Source organism: Bos indicus, chromosome 19 (assembly GCF_029378745.1).
Source record: "Bos indicus isolate NIAB-ARS_2022 breed Sahiwal x Tharparkar chromosome 19, NIAB-ARS_B.indTharparkar_mat_pri_1.0, whole genome shotgun sequence".
In the NCBI taxonomy this organism is placed as follows: Eukaryota; Metazoa; Chordata; class Mammalia; order Artiodactyla; family Bovidae; genus Bos; species Bos indicus.
In genome coordinates, this window is record NC_091778.1 from 36,476,927 (window position 1) to 36,493,794 (window position 16,868).

The 16,868-nt window shown below is 58.9% G+C and overlaps 1 protein-coding gene across 1 annotated transcript in view; it reads left to right on the plus strand.

Moving 5' to 3' along the window:
* The first annotated feature begins 423 nt into the window (after window positions 1–423).
* Window positions 424–16,868, plus strand: part of MAP2K3 (mitogen-activated protein kinase kinase 3) — a 34,191-nt gene continuing 17,746 nt past the window's right edge. Inside the window, exons 1-11 of the mRNA XM_019982010.2 lie at window positions 424–631; window positions 9,181–9,247; window positions 9,523–9,571; window positions 10,310–10,423; window positions 10,520–10,639; window positions 11,062–11,178; window positions 12,059–12,110; window positions 13,192–13,319; window positions 13,749–13,826; window positions 15,526–15,665; window positions 16,714–16,759. Coding sequence (XP_019837569.1) covers window positions 583–631; window positions 9,181–9,247; window positions 9,523–9,571; window positions 10,310–10,423; window positions 10,520–10,639; window positions 11,062–11,178; window positions 12,059–12,110; window positions 13,192–13,319; window positions 13,749–13,826; window positions 15,526–15,665; window positions 16,714–16,759 — 960 coding nt within the window. The 5' untranslated portion in view covers window positions 424–582. The remainder of the gene's footprint in view (window positions 632–9,180; window positions 9,248–9,522; window positions 9,572–10,309; window positions 10,424–10,519; window positions 10,640–11,061; window positions 11,179–12,058; window positions 12,111–13,191; window positions 13,320–13,748; window positions 13,827–15,525; window positions 15,666–16,713; window positions 16,760–16,868) is intronic.

Here is a 16,868-nt window from a genome sequence, read left to right on the forward strand (position 1 = left end):
TAGTCAAAGCGGGATGTGATCTCGACCCCACCAGGGGGCGGGCGCACTTTGACGCCCGCAGCACCCACTTTTCCGCTTCCCGGGCCGCAGCTGGGCGGGCCTGGGGTACCCAGGATTTCTGGGCACTCCAGCCTGCGCGAGCGGGGCGGGCCCAGGAGTGGGCTGGGCTGGTTTCCTGACCGGCAGCGGGAAGGACCCGCCCGGGCTCCGAGGGGCGGGGCCTGACGGGTTTCCCGGTGAGGGGCGGGCTTGACAGTCTGTGGGAGGAGCCACGCCCTGGGCCAATGGAAGGTGAGGCTTGAGTTTGACGGGCAGGCCCCCGACGCCGTTTGATAGGCAGGGGCCGGGCCCGGAGACTGGAGGGCCAATGGGTTCGCGGGGCGGGGCCTACGTCGGCGCCGTCCCGCCGGGGCCCTGCCGCACTGCCCAGTCTGGCCCCGCCGCCTGCCGCGGACACGTCCCTGTTGCCGCCCTGCCCGCCGCCCGGGCCACCCGCCCGCCCGTAGCCATGAGCGCGCTCCGCCCGGGCCGAGCCCGCCGCCCCCTGGACTAGTTCTGCCGCCGCCCGGACCCGCCCGCACCATGGAGTCCCCTGCCCCGAGCCCGCCCGCCGGCGTGCCCACGTCCAAAGGTAGGAACGCCCGGGCTGCGGACCCGACCTCTGCGCGGTCTCCCGGCCGGGCCCGCACCCGGGCAGCTTCCCGGCCTGGAACCCCTCCCTGATCGGTTCGGGCCCAGCCCGAACTCTGACGAAGGTTTCGTTCTGATCACCCCACACCAGGTCAGAAACCTTGCTTGGACCTCCCCATTTGGACCTTAACTGCAGCATGGACAGGAACAAACGCTCCCAGTCTGGGTCCCTCAGTTGGGACCCAGGTGGGATTCACTCCCATCTTGCACCCAGCCCCCCTCCACTCCTGCGTCCCAGGGCTGTATCCTGGCTGGGGTTTAACTGCCCTTCTGGGGATCTCTCTGTAAACGCCCCCTCCCATGTGGGTGTCCTGGCTACAGTCCAGCTCAGATCTCCCCTAACTCTCCCCCAAGGCTCTCCATCCTAGTAGGCCCCACATGGCCCCTTTCCTGGCCGTCCTTCAGCCCTGTCTCGGTGAGGGGGAACCTCTCTTGGCCTCCCATCACACCTTACTGCATGGCCTCTCCACTGGCTCCGCTCATCTGGACTTGCAGGCTTCTCTTTGTACTGGGGGAGCTCATCTCCTCTTGTGCAGGGTTGATTGCTACCAGGTCTGTCCCCGCTGTCTGTGGGTCCAGGGCCAACTGCCAGGCGGTTGCTGGCTATGCAGTGGTCTTGCTTTTGTCTTCTCCAAGCAGCCGGCCTTCTTGGAAATTTTTGTGAGGTGGCGGCTGCGGCAGCAGGATTTGTCATGCAGAGGGGGAGGACGAGACTTGGAGGGTGAAAGGGGGATTTTTTTTTTGGCAGGAAAAGGATAGGATGTTTTTGGCATGTCAGAGTCTCAGAGGGCTGGACTGTGTGAGAGATTTCCAAACCGGACGCATCCGTAATGAATGGGCTGCCCCCGCCTCCCTAACCTGCTGCTTCACGCCAGCAGCAGGAGTGTCCTTATCACACCTACCTTCCGTGGACTTCAGGCGTAGGATGTGAGATAGTGAATACTAAAGAGTTCTAGGCAATTGTGGGTGATGACGATGAGAAGCGCTTAGCAGACAGTCTGACTGTGTTACTGTTACCATTTTTCTTGCTGGAAAGGCCCCAGCCATGTGGGATCCAGGCCTTGCCTCTCCTGGTTTGTAGCTGCAGAGTGAGGAGGAGAAAGGTAACAGCTGGCCCTTAGGGGCCCTAATCAGGGGTTACCCCTGCCTCTGTCTCTCTGGGTGGGGCCGGGGTGGCAGCTGGAGCGCTTATGGGATCCCAGGAAGGGTGTGGGTCCTCCTTCCCTGCTGCTGTTCCTGGTGGCTGCAGTGGCTGTGGACCCGAGCCCAGCCGGCCAGGTGGAGGGTAATTAAGTCTTAACCTAAGTGGGAGGCTGGGTCCCTGACCGCTGCCTAGCTACTGTGAGTACCCAGCAGGGACTTGCACTGCGCCGACCTCGTGGAGCTTGGGAACCGGGAAATCAGACATTTCTCTTCCCCAGCTCCAGGTGTAGGCCTAGCCTGGCCAGGCTGTGAGACCTCAGGCAGGTCCATGATCCTCTCTGGGCCACAGGGTTTTCAGGGGCAGAAAGAAGAGATTGGAAACAGTGTTTGTTTTTGAAGTCCCTTTCTGCTGTTCCAGGCAGGGGACGCCTCATCAAAATAAAAATTAAAGTTGCAAGGTTGGGAAGCGAGAGGAGTCAGGTGTATGAAGGAATAAAGCACTTTGGGGCAACACTTATATGCTGTGTGACTTGAGCCCTGGTATTGTCTTCTCTGAGCCTCTCAGCAGAGAGAGGGCCAGGATGAGTTTCCAGTTTGTGGGTCTGGATAACAGATGATGTTGAGTGGGTTGGATGGAGGGTCAGGGGTCTACTCAAGGCCCAGGGACACCCTTAACCTCTTTGGAGTTTGTGGCAACACGTGGCAGGAAAGCCACAATACCCCCCCCACCCCGAAAATCCCAAACTTTTCCTGTGTGCCATGCATTCACCCATTTATGGTTCACAGCCTCATTCACAGACAAGGAAGCTGAGGCTCAGAAGTGTTCAGCGCCTTGCCTGAGGTCACACAGCTGTGACAGATGGAAGTGGGGTTCTAGGACTCAGTGCCCAGTGCTCCCCTGTGTCCCTTTTCTGTGCTGGGTGCTTGGGCTGAGCTGGTGGGACACTTCCCCTTCCCCCATCACACCTCTGTCCAGAAGCATCTCCTTGAGTCCATGCCTGACCTGGAGGATGGCCTGAGCCAGAAATGGTGCCTTATGTGTACACAACCCTTTATAGCTGGCACACTTTATGCTCACTGCAGTGAGGCCCATTTGATAGGTGACAAAACTGAGGTCAGACAGGAGGAGTGGCTTGACCTAGCCCTTCTCATAGTGATGTCTTTCTTCACGCCTTCTTGAGGAATTTGGACCAAGCAGGGTGTGGTTGGCACCTGACCTTAGAGAGCTTTACCTCTGAGCTTCCTGCCCTGCAGGGGTGCCCTGTCCTGCCTTCCCTGCCACTGGCCCGGGGAGTTTCCAAGAGTGCATGAGGCCCCAGGCCCCGTAGCCCTGATATTTTCCCAGCCCCCTTGCCCACAGGCCATCTCTGCCTGGGGTCAGAGGCTGAGAGCAGCCAGGGTCAGAGGGCAGGGGCACGTTTGGATAGCACAGTCTGGGTCTGCTGCCTCCAGCCACATTTGTCCTTGGGGTGCCCCCAGCTGCACTGTGAGTGCTGCCCCCATGGGCACTTCCTGGTTGATCCTCCTGTGCCTCCTGCTGCCCCCTGGGCACACTGAGGCTGCAGGCGCACAGTGTCCTGGCCCTTCCTGCCATGTGGCTGCCCTCCCCTACCCGTCCTGTCCCTGGCTCTTGGAAAGATTGGAAGGTGGCATCTTGGGGACTTCCCCCACCCCTGGCATGACGCACAGGAAACTGTCTATCAGCCAGCCTGTGGCTCAGGGCCTGAAGGGAGCAAAGTTCTCAGTCACTTGTGCGGGGAGAGGGCCGGGGCAGCAGGAGGCTTCCGGCGGGTGAGTCAGCGGGCACTGGGCACTGACTCACTCTTGGGGCATGCCAGCCTGCCGGCTGCAGCTTAAAGGGCCAATGCCTGGCTGCTGGTGGGTGGGAGGGGGGCTGAGTCCCCGCCTCATGGGCCGGCCTCTGGTCCTGGGTTGGGCGTGGAGGCGGCCCCCTCCCTGGACCTGGTACGGGGTGGCTCCAGACCCCTGCTCCTGGCCCCTCGCCCATCCCCCCAGAAACTTCCTCTTGCTCATGGAGCTGGAGCAGGTGGTGGTGACTGTTCACTGCCCTCGGCCCAGGGGCTCCTCCTGCTCAGATGTGCAGCTGGGGGCTCCGGGCTGCAGAGGAGCAGAGGTGCCCTGAACTCCCCCAGAGGCGAAGACTCTGGTCAGATCCCAGCCCAGCCCCCCCGCTGTAACGCTGGACGTCCACTGCCCACTGTAATGCTTTCAGTCCCCTGGCAGTGCCCAGCTCTCAGATGCAGGCCTCAGCTTCTTCACCTGCAGAATGGGTATGGGAACCCTGCATGCTGGCAGCTGTGAGGATGTGTGTAGACAGCCTCATCCCCCTCGCTAGTACCAGGTACAGGAACAACAGAGACTGCCCTCTGCCTATGAGGAACCTCAGTGAGACAGGAAGTGGGCAGAGCCTGGGCTCAGGGGTGGGTGGGCCTGTGTTCAAATTCTGACTCGCTCCACTGCTTCCCAGCTTCCTCAGGTGCCCTCTCTGACCCTTAGTCTCCTCTTCTGTAAAGTGAGAGTAACCAACCCCCTATCTCAGAGTGGTGGTAAAGGTGGGAGATAGTGTTTGTCAAACAAATGTCATCTGTTATTTTCTCGTTGTTATGGTGGTGGCAGTTGTTCGTTGGTGGATGAACAAACAGAATGGGGACCTTGATGGTGGACTTTAAGCCTTATGACATGACTTTGGCTGCAGCTGGCACCTGCCAGGCTCTGGTCCCCACACTGGAGCCGGGAGCTTCATGGCCTCTTGGGCCTTCCTGGGGAGGGCTTGTGGGGAGCAGAGAGAATGGGATGGTTGCCTCCCCCACAGTGTAGGGCATGTGGCACCAGGAGTCAGAAGAGTGGGAGCCTCCTAGGCCAGCCGCTCAGTGGGCAGAGCCCCTTCAGGGCCAGGCAGGGCACTTGCTGTGGGTATGCAGGGTTGGGTGAGGACTCTCTTGACCGGGGAGCATCCTGGCTGGAGAAAAGGAGGCGGTGGAGGAGTGATTCTGAGGGTCCAGCTTCAAGGTTCGCCACTGAGCTGATGGGGAGCAGCTGGGAGGTAGGGCCTTGGTGGCCGTGGGGAACATTGTCAGTGTTTTGGGAGGGGTCACTGTTGGGCTGCAGAGGAAGAACAACACACAGAGAGCCCCGTGCCAGCTGGATGGGGGAGATGGGGTGGGCCTGCCCGGAGCTCAGCTCTGCATGCTGGAGCTCATCGTCTCTAGGGACTGTATCTGCCTCCCCTTGGCGGTGCCTCTCAGAGGTGCCCACAGCATTGTCCACGTGAGTCAGGCTTCTTGCCCAGATGCTTCTGTGGTTGCTTCCCCCTCAGTGGCTCTGGGGACTCCTGCCCCCCGAGAAAGGGTCACCAGACTCACCCTGATGGGGACAGGTGCCTGTCACCCTCCCCATGTCCTGAGGACCCCTCTCTGGGGTGTCACTGCAGGCTGAATGGACAACCCAGGGGTTGTCCTGGCTCTCTGGGAGGCTGTGTCCAGTCACCCTTCCCCCCTGGTGTCCCTCCAGGCAACCCTGAACTGTCCTCCTGTGGTGTGGGGGCTGGGTCTGCAGCCGCTGCTGATGCCTACCAGCAGGTGGGCATCCGTTCTTTTTGTGTGTTTTAACTGCAGACACCACAAGATTGTATAGAATGTACCTCTGCATTTTAAGAAACAAAGAAAAGGGAATTCTGTGCTCCTGACACTCAGCTAAAAAATATCTCACATTTCTGTGCCCCTGAAGCCCTTCAGTGTCGCCTCTTCCTGATAACTGTCCTGACTTTTGTGCTCATCATTTCTGTATTGTTTTAAATCGAGCCCTAAGGTACATGTGGTATATTTAGGTTCACTGACCTGCAGGAGTCCTGGGCCAGCATCCACACCGTGGTCTGTGAGGCCAGCGCTGGTGTATGGTGGCCGGTGGGGAGAGGTTGGAACTGGCCGGCAGTGAGGAACTGCACCATGGGGGTGATACTGGGGCCTCTGTTGAGGGTCAGCGTGTTAACATGTGGAAGCACTGAGCGTGTCTCAGCGTCTCCAGCTGTTATTGCTTCAAGTGAATCTCAGGTTCCCAGTGGTACAGTGTTCCCCCTGGGCAGCTGTACCACCAGCCCTGACTTTCATTGACTGCATCATTGTGTAGCTTCCAGGGTTTCTCTTAAGATTTTCACAAGCGAATGGTGCAAGGGGACAAGTGAAGGGCCTCGTGTGTCAACAGAGGTGTCTGGGCGCCATCAGGGAGTGTAAAGGGATGCACTTCAAGCCGGGTGTCTGGGGGCCAGCAGCGGAGACTCAGTCCTGGCCAAAGGGCCTGACCCAGGCGGCCCTGGGCCCACTGCTGAGCATGTACCCTGACGGCACAGCCCGCAGCCCCAGAGCCGAGTCTCTACTCACTCCACACTTGCCTTGGCTCTTGTGCAACCCTGTCGCCAAAAGCAAGGCTCTCTCTGCGACAAGTTCAAATCCCACCTTTGTGCCTTACAGGCTGGGTGGTCCTGGGTAAGTCCCTCCCCTCTCTCTGAGCCTCAGTATCCTCATTCATACAGTGGGGATGAAAAAAAGCACCTGCCTGTCGTTGTCAGATACAGCACTTAGAGCAGCGCCCAACCTGCATTGAGCTACGTCCCCACCTCTGTACCTCCAGCCCAGGCCTGCTCAGGACCTGACTGGGCACCTGGAGCCTGCCCCTAGCACAGGGGTGTGCCAACTGCCCAGCCATGACCTCAGTGTGGAGTGATTTCATCCCGTTTTACAGACAAGGCAACATGGCTGGTTGTCGGAGGTGGGGGCCTCTCTCTAACGCCCCCTTGTCCATGATAGCAGCAGCCTGCCACTCACATGCAGGCCTTTCCTGTCTCCTCTAGGAGTCACGATGCCCCTGGAGGAGAAGCTCTTCGATTCACCTCACTTAGGGAAACCAGGGCTCTCCACTCCAAGGAGTCTCCACAGCCAGGCCCACATCTGCCACAGCGCCCCCAGTGCTGAGCCCACAGGGAGCACCAGGCTGGGCTGGGGCCGCTCAGCCCAGCAGCTCTGCCTGCCCCCCCCGCTCCTGCCCACCACCCCACAGTGGCGAGGTGGCCACTTGGCCACATGCTGGCTTCCTAAGCCCCGGGACCCCACCTCCCTTGTGCCCCCACCTCCTGCGGCCCTTCTCATCTGCAGAGTCCATGGGAGGGCCCCAAGCCATCCAGCTCACAGCCTCCATCCCCTCAGCACTGAGCAGGCAGGCCCTGAGGCCAGATCTGAAGACATTCAGCAACTTGGGGTGCTACTGGCATCTGCGGGGTAGAGGTGCCACCCCACAGGCCAGGATGTTCCAGCACAGGACGCCCAGCCTAGGGAGACAGGCCCACAGATGAAGGGGGCCTGGGGCCCCCCTGAGGAGAGGCTGCAGGTGTCTGCCCACCCACCCCAGGCAGATGCTGGAGCCCCTCCCAGAGGTGGGTGGTTCACCCTGCTCTAAGTACAGCTGGGCCTGGGCCTTGTCTCCCCAGGGGCACTGATGCTCCTGCCCGTCACTGGATGGCAGTGCCGGCCCCCCCACCGCTGGACCCAAGCTCAGGGGCCCATCTGCGTTCACAGATGAGGTGCTGAGGCCATACAGCAGGGTGTGCTGGAGGCTCGATCCAAACCTGGTCCAGAGGTGGCTTCAAGAGGGTGTGCACACCGAGGCAAGGGGTGCAGGCCTTGGGCGGGAGCCTGGAGGAGGCACTGGGCCGCAGGAGAGGTGTGTGGTCACTGTTTCTGCTCCAGGTGGTCTAGTTCCAGGGCTGCCCAGTGCTTGCGATGCCCATTCTTCTTCAGCACCAACTGCAGGCCGGGCACCGGGCCACATTCTCAGCTGGCCGAGAGCCGGGGACATGACTGCTTGGAGAGGTGACCCCTCGTCGGTTCCCAGGAGGTGTGGGCTGAGGAGGTGTTGCCTTGGGGCTCAGGCCCATCCAGCTCCTTGGGGAGGGGAGCGGGCTTCCTGGGGCCCTTGATGTTGGCAAACTTTAAACAGCAAAGGAACAAACTGTGCAGGTGTGGAGAGAGTGGGCCTGGCCAGAGCTGGCCCTGCTTGTGCCTCAGGGAGTCCTGTCCAGTGCCTGGGCCTACTCCCGGGAAGGTTGGACCCTGCTGGTCCCCTCTCACCTCACGCCCTCCTAGCTGGAGCTGGGGACAGGGCTCCTCCCAGTGGGGAATCTGAGGCCCAGAGGCATGAAGCCTGCCTGGGGCGGTAGGCAGGGGTGAGATGAGGCCTTGGGTCCAGCTTCAGGCCTGAGTCCGCCCTGCCTTGACCCCTGTAGGCCTGCTGGGCTTATCTCCCCCGCCAGCCCCCACCCCCTCCACACCCCCAGTCAGCCGGGAGTGAGTTGGGGTGAAGTGCTGATGGTGTCAGGTGTGACTGTGGGTCCTCATGCTTCTCCACCTGGGCCCTTTCTGGGGCAGCTGAGGCTGAGAGAGGCCAGGGTGCATGCACAGGGGGCCTGCACACGGGGTGCCTGCACACACGGGGCCTGCACACGGGCGCCTGCACACGGGGGCCTGCACACAGGGGGCCTGCACACGGGGGGCCTGCACACACGGGGCCTGCACACGGGGGCCTGCACACACAGGCCCTGCACATGGGGGGCCTGCACACGGGGTGCCTGCATACACGGGGCCTGCACACGGGCACCTGCACACATACAGGGCCTGCACACAGGGGGCCTGCACACGGGTGCCTGGACACAGGGTCCTGGCCCATGGGCCTGGCTGTGAGTAATGCCCGTTAGACAAAGCCCCGCTTGCTGGGTGGCTTCAATACTGGACTTCCTGTCTGGTGGCTAGAGCCCCATCTAGGTTTCACAGGGCTGGTCCTGCTGCGGCCGCAGATGGTCGTCTTCCTCCCTGATGCATGTCTTGTCTCTGTGTCCAAGCTTCTCCTTTTTAAGGAGCCTGTTGTGTTGGATCAGGGCTCCACTTTGTGACCTCACTGTGACCTGGTCATTTCTGTAAATCTCAAGTAGGATCATGCTCAGAGGTACTGGGTGTTGGGACTTCAGCTTTCACTCTTCAGGCCTGGGAGTGCAGGGGCCTCATGGGGGCTGGGGAGCAGGCTCATCTTCCTTGGGGGTGCTGTCTTTTCTCAGATGACCGTGGAGTGACTGTTTCAGGATGACCGGCGGGGCTTGGACCCTCTAGCCTGGGCTGGACATGTCCTCTGGGTGCCTGGAGGCCTTGGGGTCCCATCCTGGCACTGACCACAGTGGCCCTTGGCATCTGTGTCTGTGCCGGGCCCCTGGGACCTGTCCCTCTCTGTACCTGGGGATGTTGGTTGACCAGTGATTGACTGCATGCTCCCTTCTCTCCCTTTTAGGAAAGTCCAGGAGGAAAAAGGATTTACGAATCTCCTGCATGTCCAAGCCGCCGGCGCCCAGCCCCACGTGAGTTGGCCTCAGTTCCTCTGGCACTGCCTGGAAGGCCTCCTGCAGGGGCTAGTGTTGGGGGCCAGGCCGCCTGTGGGCAGCATCTCCTCTAAGCAGCTGTGGGGGCCATGTGCCTCGCATGTCCTCTCGGAGCCCTCCTTGCCCATCTGAGGGCGTGTACATGTGACAGGCCATGTGCTGCCCCACAGATGCTTGGTGACTGTGGTGGGGGGTGGGGACCCCCTTGAGAGGGCAGAGCTCTCTGGGGCTCACGCCTCCACTCTCTCCTGCAGGCTCCCCCGGAACCTGGACTCCCGGGCATTCATCACCATTGGAGACAGGGTAGGTGTCAACAGACCCTAGGAGGTGTCTGTGGGTGGAGACACAGCTGGGCTGTAGAGGGGGCCTGGCTCCTCGATGCTGACCAGGTGGCCCATCTGGTGGCTACCTCCTGGGCCCTGGGGAGCTGGAGTCACGGTGCTGAGTGTGCAGATCCCTGGCTCTGCCCAAAGGGCCTGCGTTTCACTGGCACCTCCTGAGGCCAGTGGTTCCCTTGGGAAGCCGGGCTTGGAGGCCGTGTGCTGCCCACAGGACATGCTCAGGAGTCTTGTTCATCCGCCTGCTTGCTTCCTCTGGCAGCAGGTCAAGAGGGAGGGTAGACGACCAGGGCCTCGCTACTCCCTGGGAGGCAAGGCTGTTCTTTTGTCCTGTCTGTGTTCCCAGAGCCTGAAACAGGGACTTACATGCCATAGGTGATGAATGAGTGAGTCTGGCCACCTGAGAGGGTAGGGTGAGAGGAAAAGGGCATCTCTTTAGGACCCAGCACCGCTGGGAGCATTTCCCAGGCTGATGTGCTGACACCCTGTAGTAGCCTTCCTATGTAGGTGCTGTGCCTGTTTTAGAGAAGGTGAGGGGAAGCTCAGAGAGGTTACGTGACTTACCCCAGGACACAGCAGAAGTGGCTGGTGCAAGACTTGAGCACAAGTCTGACTGGCTGGCGATTCTCTTTCTGCTGCCCCAGCATCTCCACTGGTGCCTGACTTGGCCCCCCTGAACCCTCTCTCCTTTCTGTCCCCTAAGAACTTTGAGGTGGAGGCGGATGACCTGGTGACCATTTCAGAGCTGGGCCGAGGTGCCTATGGGGTGGTGGAGAAGGTGCGGCATGCCCAGAGTGGCACCATCATGGCCGTGAAGGTGAGCACTGTCCCCGACCCAGGGCCATCAGAACTGGGGGCACCTGGGGCTGCACCCCTGCCGCCCGGGCTCTGACCGCAGCCCCTCCCCCCGCAGCGCATCCGGGCCACCGTGAACTCTCAGGAGCAGAAGCGCCTGCTCATGGACCTAGATGTCAACATGCGCACGGTGGACTGTTTCTACACCGTCACCTTCTATGGGGCCCTCTTTAGAGAGGTGAGGAAACATGGCCAGCCTCCCCACTGGCCGAGTCAGCTGGCAGGGAGCCCAGGAGCTTGGGGTTACCCCAGGGAATGCTGCACCCAGCCTTCTCAGAAGGCTATCCTGGATGGGGCGTGGGGGTGGGGGACAGTATGTTGCCGGTGAAGGGACCCATCGGCCAGGGTCAGAGCTGGGATGAGCCGTGGAAGTAGGAATCTGACGGGGGAGAGCCAAGGTGACAGTCGGGGGAGGCTGCCATGTGGACCCAGCAGTGTAGGCGAGCCTTGTCGGGGAGGGGCTGGGAGGTCAGAGATCCCCTGAGGGCTGAGGGGTGGAGGTGTGTTGGGGGCTGGCCGGCTCCATGGGGATGGGCATGGGAGGATGCTGGGCCAGGTAGCCCTGGCGGATGTGGCTGAGCTGTGGCTGTCCACCTTCAGGGAGACGTGTGGATCTGCATGGAGCTCATGGACACGTCCCTGGACAAGTTCTATCGGAAGGTGCTAGACAAGGGCATGACGATCCCAGAAGACATTCTCGGGGAGATCGCTGTGTCTGTAAGTGGGGTTGAGGGGGTCCCAATGGTAGTGTCTTGGGCAGAGCTGGGGCCCCGGTGTAGCCTTCAGCTGTGGTCCTGCAGCTGGGCAGCTGCCCTTGGAAGCCCCAGGTGCCCCCACCCTGGAGCAGAGTCTGCTCAGGAGACCCCGGGGACCCTGGAGCAACAGAGATTTGGCAGAGCCAGGATCTCTGGGCCTTCCTGTGCAGCTCCTGAGTTTTGAGGCCACAGAAGAGGACTTAGTGTTCACAGCTTCCTTATCCTGAAGATGCTCGGAGGCAGCTCGCAGAGGCACGCAGTCAGGGGAGAAAACCACGGGTCTGCCTCTTGAGCTTGCGTGTCCTAGGGCAGGCGGCTCCCTGGGCATGAGCACCCAGCAGCCAAAGCAGAAGGGGAGTGGGGTCTGTGTACCTGTGGTCCTCATCCCTGACCACAGCTGCGAACATGTAAACTTACCCCCCAGGGCGTTGAGTCAGAATCTTCCGGGTGATTCCTGTGGGGAGTGGCTCTGAGCATGTAGCCCAGTGACTGCTAGTAGGGGAGGGGGGTGGATGCAAGGAGGCTGCAGAAGGGCCAGATTCTACCCAGGAGTCTGGTGGAGGGAGGGACAGCACTCTGGGGGTTCATAAGTCAGACTCCCCAGGGTCTTGGTCACATCACCTGAGACCCTGGCCCATTCAGAGCAGTGTAGGAACCAGGTATATCAGTATCAGGGTGGCCAGGACACCCCAGCAAAGGCTGGGATGTGGGCGGGAGCCTCAGGTGGTGAGGGGCTGGGTGTGACCTGGGGAAGGGCGACAGACAGCCCTGGGTGGGGAGTCTTATGGCTCTGTCACTGTTGATGCGACCTGTTTCTCCCCACTTCCTATCCCACACACCAGATCGTGAGGGCCCTGGAACACCTGCACAGCAAGCTGTCCGTGATCCACAGAGGTCAGTGCCTGGGCCGGCTGGTGAGGAGGGGCCTGGCCTCACACACACGTTCCCGCGGTCCTGCCGGGCCTGCGATGCTGAGGCTCTGGGAGGCGACAGGCTGTGATGTGCCCGTTGGGTCCGGGCCGCTGTCCACTCCTCTCAGCCATTCCCGTCAGCCCCCAGGCCCGTCCCAGTTTTGTTCCCTGGTGCTCAGAGCGCGGACAGGGTGGACCTTCATCCTGGGAAAGCCAGCCCATCTTGTCTCGACGTGTTGTTTACGTGTTGAGGAGCGTGCTGCACGAATCCGATCATCGTTTACACTGGGTCACGCCCACCCTCCCCTCCCTTTCTTGCCCTGTAACGCCCCAGCCCCTGACTCCACTGATTTTCTCAAGGGGGTTGGTTTTGCTTGTTCTCAGCCTCCCAATTGGGCTAGTGATTCTGAGACTTGGTGGGGCTGTGTGTGTCCTGCCTGTCCCCTCCCTCTGTGTTCTGAGGGGTCTGCTTTTCCACACGGAGTTCATTAGCCCACTCAGTGGTCCCCGGGTCACTGCTGTTGGCAGGTTTTCGTGGACCCTTTGGGCGTCTCTCTGAGCCCCTGCAGACGTCCTCGTAAAAGGCAGGAGGGATGCGCGTGTATCCTGTGCGTGTGCTTGCTGGATGGCCCCGCTGTGCCCCCTAGCTCACTCCGTGTCCACTCTGTGCCCACTCTGTGCCCGCTCCGTGCCCACCTTGAGTCCTGGGGCTCCGGGTTTTCCCACAGACCCGCCTCCTGTGTTTGAGCGGCTGCCTTGTGCTTCCTGGCCAAGACTGCTGGCCCCTCAGGGTGGATACTGGGTGGTTTACAGTGCTCATACTGTTAGTGATGGGTTCCCTGCATCTGGGTGGACCCCAGAGCCAGAGGTTGCACTGGTAAGTGCAGGCTGAGTCCCAACTGTGAAGCTGCAAAGACATGGTCCTGGGGGAAGCCCTGGTGGAGCCAACTTCTCTCCCCACCTATGGCTGGAGGCCGGGGCTCCTGACTGTGTGGCTACCAGCTCTGACCTGGGCAGTGGGGGCCAACAACCAGTAGCTGAAAGGCGTGTCCTACTTCTGGCAGATGTGAAGCCGTCCAATGTCCTTATCAACAAGGAGGGCCACGTGAAGATGTGTGACTTTGGGATCAGTGGTTACTTGGTGGATTCCGTGGCCAAGACAATGGATGCTGGCTGCAAACCCTACATGGCCGTAAGTGGTTCCCAGGTCATGCCCAGAGGAAGCAGCCAGGCTTAGGCACCTAGCTGTGTCCTCCTGCTCCATCAGGAATGAGGCCTCCCCAGACCCCGAATTTCCTTCTAGAGGGAGTCTCCTTCTCAGCCCTCTCCACCCCTTTCTGACTGGCCCCACGGTGTCCATTTGGATGATAGGTTTCACCTCAGGGGGGTGGCTGGTGGGGCCTGCGAGAGTTGCCGATACCCCAAGGTGGGACCCCCAGGTGTGGCAGCTGTGTGGCAAGACTTAGGCTTCCACCTCGAGACCCGGGCCCTCACCAGCCTCAGCTTCCACACTTGCTCTGGGGGAGGTAGGATGGGTGAGCACTGGCCCCTAAGTTTTTGTGGGGGGCAACCAGACCTAGCTGAGGGGGACTGGGTGACCCTCCTCTGGCTTCTCTTCCAGCCTGAGAGAATCAACCCAGAACTGAACCAGAAAGGCTACAATGTCAAGTCCGATGTCTGGAGCCTCGGCATCACCATGGTACGACCTGGGGCACCCTTGCTGGTCAGGTGGAGCACAGGTGGGGGCTGTGCCAGGTCTGTGGGCTTCTGAGGGCCAGATAGTCTAGCCTGGACAGAAGGGTTGGTTGGCTTCACAATGTGAGAAGAGACAGTGCCATCAAAGATTATGGTGTCCTCAGTGGCGTGTCCGCAGATGCCTCACGCCCTCCCTGGGTTAGGGCAACGTTATGCCGCTCTCGTCGGTGATGACTTCCTGTTGGACTTCCTCAGGGCTCGTGGTGCTCACTGAGAATGCACAGCCAGCCCCAGACCAACTGGCTCCCTGTGCACGAGGGCTTCACAACAGTGGCGAGGCTCAGTGACCTGCCCTACTCATTTTTGCTGCTTCTCCACGTTTACTCCCACAAATAATGCCATACTATGTGTCTCTATGCCCAGAGGCTGCTTCTGTTTTCATTTTTTGAGCTCTTTTAGAAAAAATTACCAGGAGAGAAATGACTAGGTCCAAGGTTTTTGTCCTTAAGCTGTTTTCGTCCTTAAGTTCTGGTGGCCACTGCATCCTTCTCTGCAGCCCAGGCAGGGTCCTCACTCCTGTGTGCCGGAGTCAGTGGAAACTATAGGGAAGAAAGGCTGTCTTGGCCCTATGAAAATCCAGGGTCATAGCCATTCCCGCCACACTGTGTCACCTCCATCTGCGGGCCTGTTTGTGTCTTGGCTGGAGGGGAGCCTAGAGCCTGATGAGAAGGTGCTTTTTGAGCACAACTGGTGACCTGTTTGGGTGCGTCTGCTTGAGTTGAGGTGTCTCCTGTTTATTATGGTGATCGCTTGTCAGGGAGGTGGACCTGAGTTTTCATGTCAGCAGTCAAAATTGGAAGCAGAGTTTGTTGTGAGCCAGCCATTCTTTCCTACAAATGACTCCTGCAGGCGAGGCATGGGGCACAGGGAGATCTGGGTCTAGTAGAAGCGATGAGGCCATGGCAGCCTTGTGTCCAGGGAGTTGAGGAGAAACAGTGGCAGGATCAGAGTAGAAAGGCTTCCTGGAGGGGGAAGCATTGGAGGTGGGGTTCCCAGGCGTTGGTGGCTGGGTGGTGGGGGCTTTGTGGAGGAGAAAGGGCTGCAGACTTCAATTCCTAATGGGGCCTGGTAGATTGCTGCACAGCCCAGAAGATGAACCTCTCAGTCTAACATTCCTCCTGCAAGCTCATGAGAATCATTTCATTTCCCGCTTGCCTTTTCAGTAATAACAACAGCCCACATAAACGGCAGCAGACGCTAAGGTGTTGCTGAGACATTAGGGAGGAGGGAGTGGTTTGTGGGGAACTTCGAAGCTGATCGCTCTTCTAAGGCGCTTTGCTGACAGCGGCTTTATGGGGAGCACCCCAGTCTGCCAGCCCTCTGATTTTTCCAGGTTAGCTGGAACCTGGGTTTTAATGCAAAACCTTCTGAATTCAGATTGTTTGAAAACCTGATAGCCAAGCCAGTCAAAACTCAGGGTTGAATTTGTACCATGAGCTATATAGTCTTTGCTGGCTGGGACAGAAGAACTAACTCCTCTGTCCCTTGGCTTTCATCTTTGGACTGATGTCACCTGTCAGCCCCTTAACCTGCCTCACATTCCAGCTCTGGCTGCTGGACTAGGACAGGCAGGATCTTTGGAGGCTTTGCTTCCGTGTGGGAGCGTGGGTGTCTCTGACCCAGCAGTGCTGTCTCCACTGCAGATCGAGATGGCCATTCTGCGATTTCCTTACGAGTCCTGGGGGACCCCCTTCCAGCAGCTGAAGCAGGTGGTAGAGGAGCCGTCCCCCCAGCTCCCAGCTGACCGTTTCTCCCCTGAGTTTGTGGACTTTACTGCACAGTGGTGAGTCTCAGCCCGGCTCAGACCTGAGGGTCTCCCTGAGCCCAATGAGTACCCTTCCCTGCCCTGGCCAGATCCCATCCTCCCTGGGCCCGGTCTCCTTTTTGAGCAGATAAACCCCAATAACAGCATGAAAATAGTAGGCAGAAATAGAGTATAAGGATAATTTGACAAACTATGGTCCTGGGAAGAGTTTTTAATACAGTTCCTCTAGAAATGGACAGATGACATAGATCAAAAAGAAAATGAAGAGTATATGGAGGATTTAAATGCACAGTGAATTTGCTTTTGTTGATGTTTAGAACTTTGTATCACATTAAAGAATGCCCACAAGATCCTTATAAAGATTAATTATGTTTGAGATTACAGAGGAAATAAGGGAAAAGGCAGGAGGTAAAGTCGTATAGGCCACATTCTCTTAACTATAATTAGATGGAACAGAAAATACAAACTATAGAGAAAAAAGCTACAAGGAAATTAAAAGTAAATTCTTCTAATATACTCTTGGGTTATAAGAGAGATCTAAAACATAAAATTATAAAGTAGTGAGAAGTGAAGACTGAGAGTATAACATACCAACAGCTTTGTGCTGTGGCCAGAGAGACGCTCAGGGGAGAATTCACAGCCTTTCTTTCTTTCACTGGAAAATAAGAAAGTCTGAAAACAGGTGCGCCTGGCAGACAGGGTCATTCTCTCCCAGCACCCATGGTAAGGAACTTCCTCTCTCGATTAAGGACACCAAGCATATGATGGTTAATGGTAGCATTTTAGTACTGGGATCATTGGAAATCTCCTAGGTCACTATAGAGATAAGAAAGCTCACACCCCAGGAGGCAAAGAAACTTGGTCCAGTCTCTGTGGTGGGCACCATGGATCCCACTCTGCCCTTGGAAGCCCCCAGGACAGGTCAGTCCTTTCTTTCCTGAGCCTCGGGAGCATGTGTGTCTCCTTGCTGCTTGGGCAGGGCTGAGCCAGCCTGACTTGACTGGCCTGGATGGGCTGGACTCACTTCCCTGCCATCCTGGCCCCAGCATACCCTGTTCTCTCCTAGCCTGAGAAAGAACCCCGCGGAACGCATGAGCTACCTGGAGCTGATGGTGAGTGTGGGCGGGGCTCTCTGGGAGAGGGCTGCCTCTATGCACAGCAGTGGGCAGCTCCTCTGGCTTGCCTCTGCATTCAGAATTCTTTGAGGAACTTTGTCGTTCA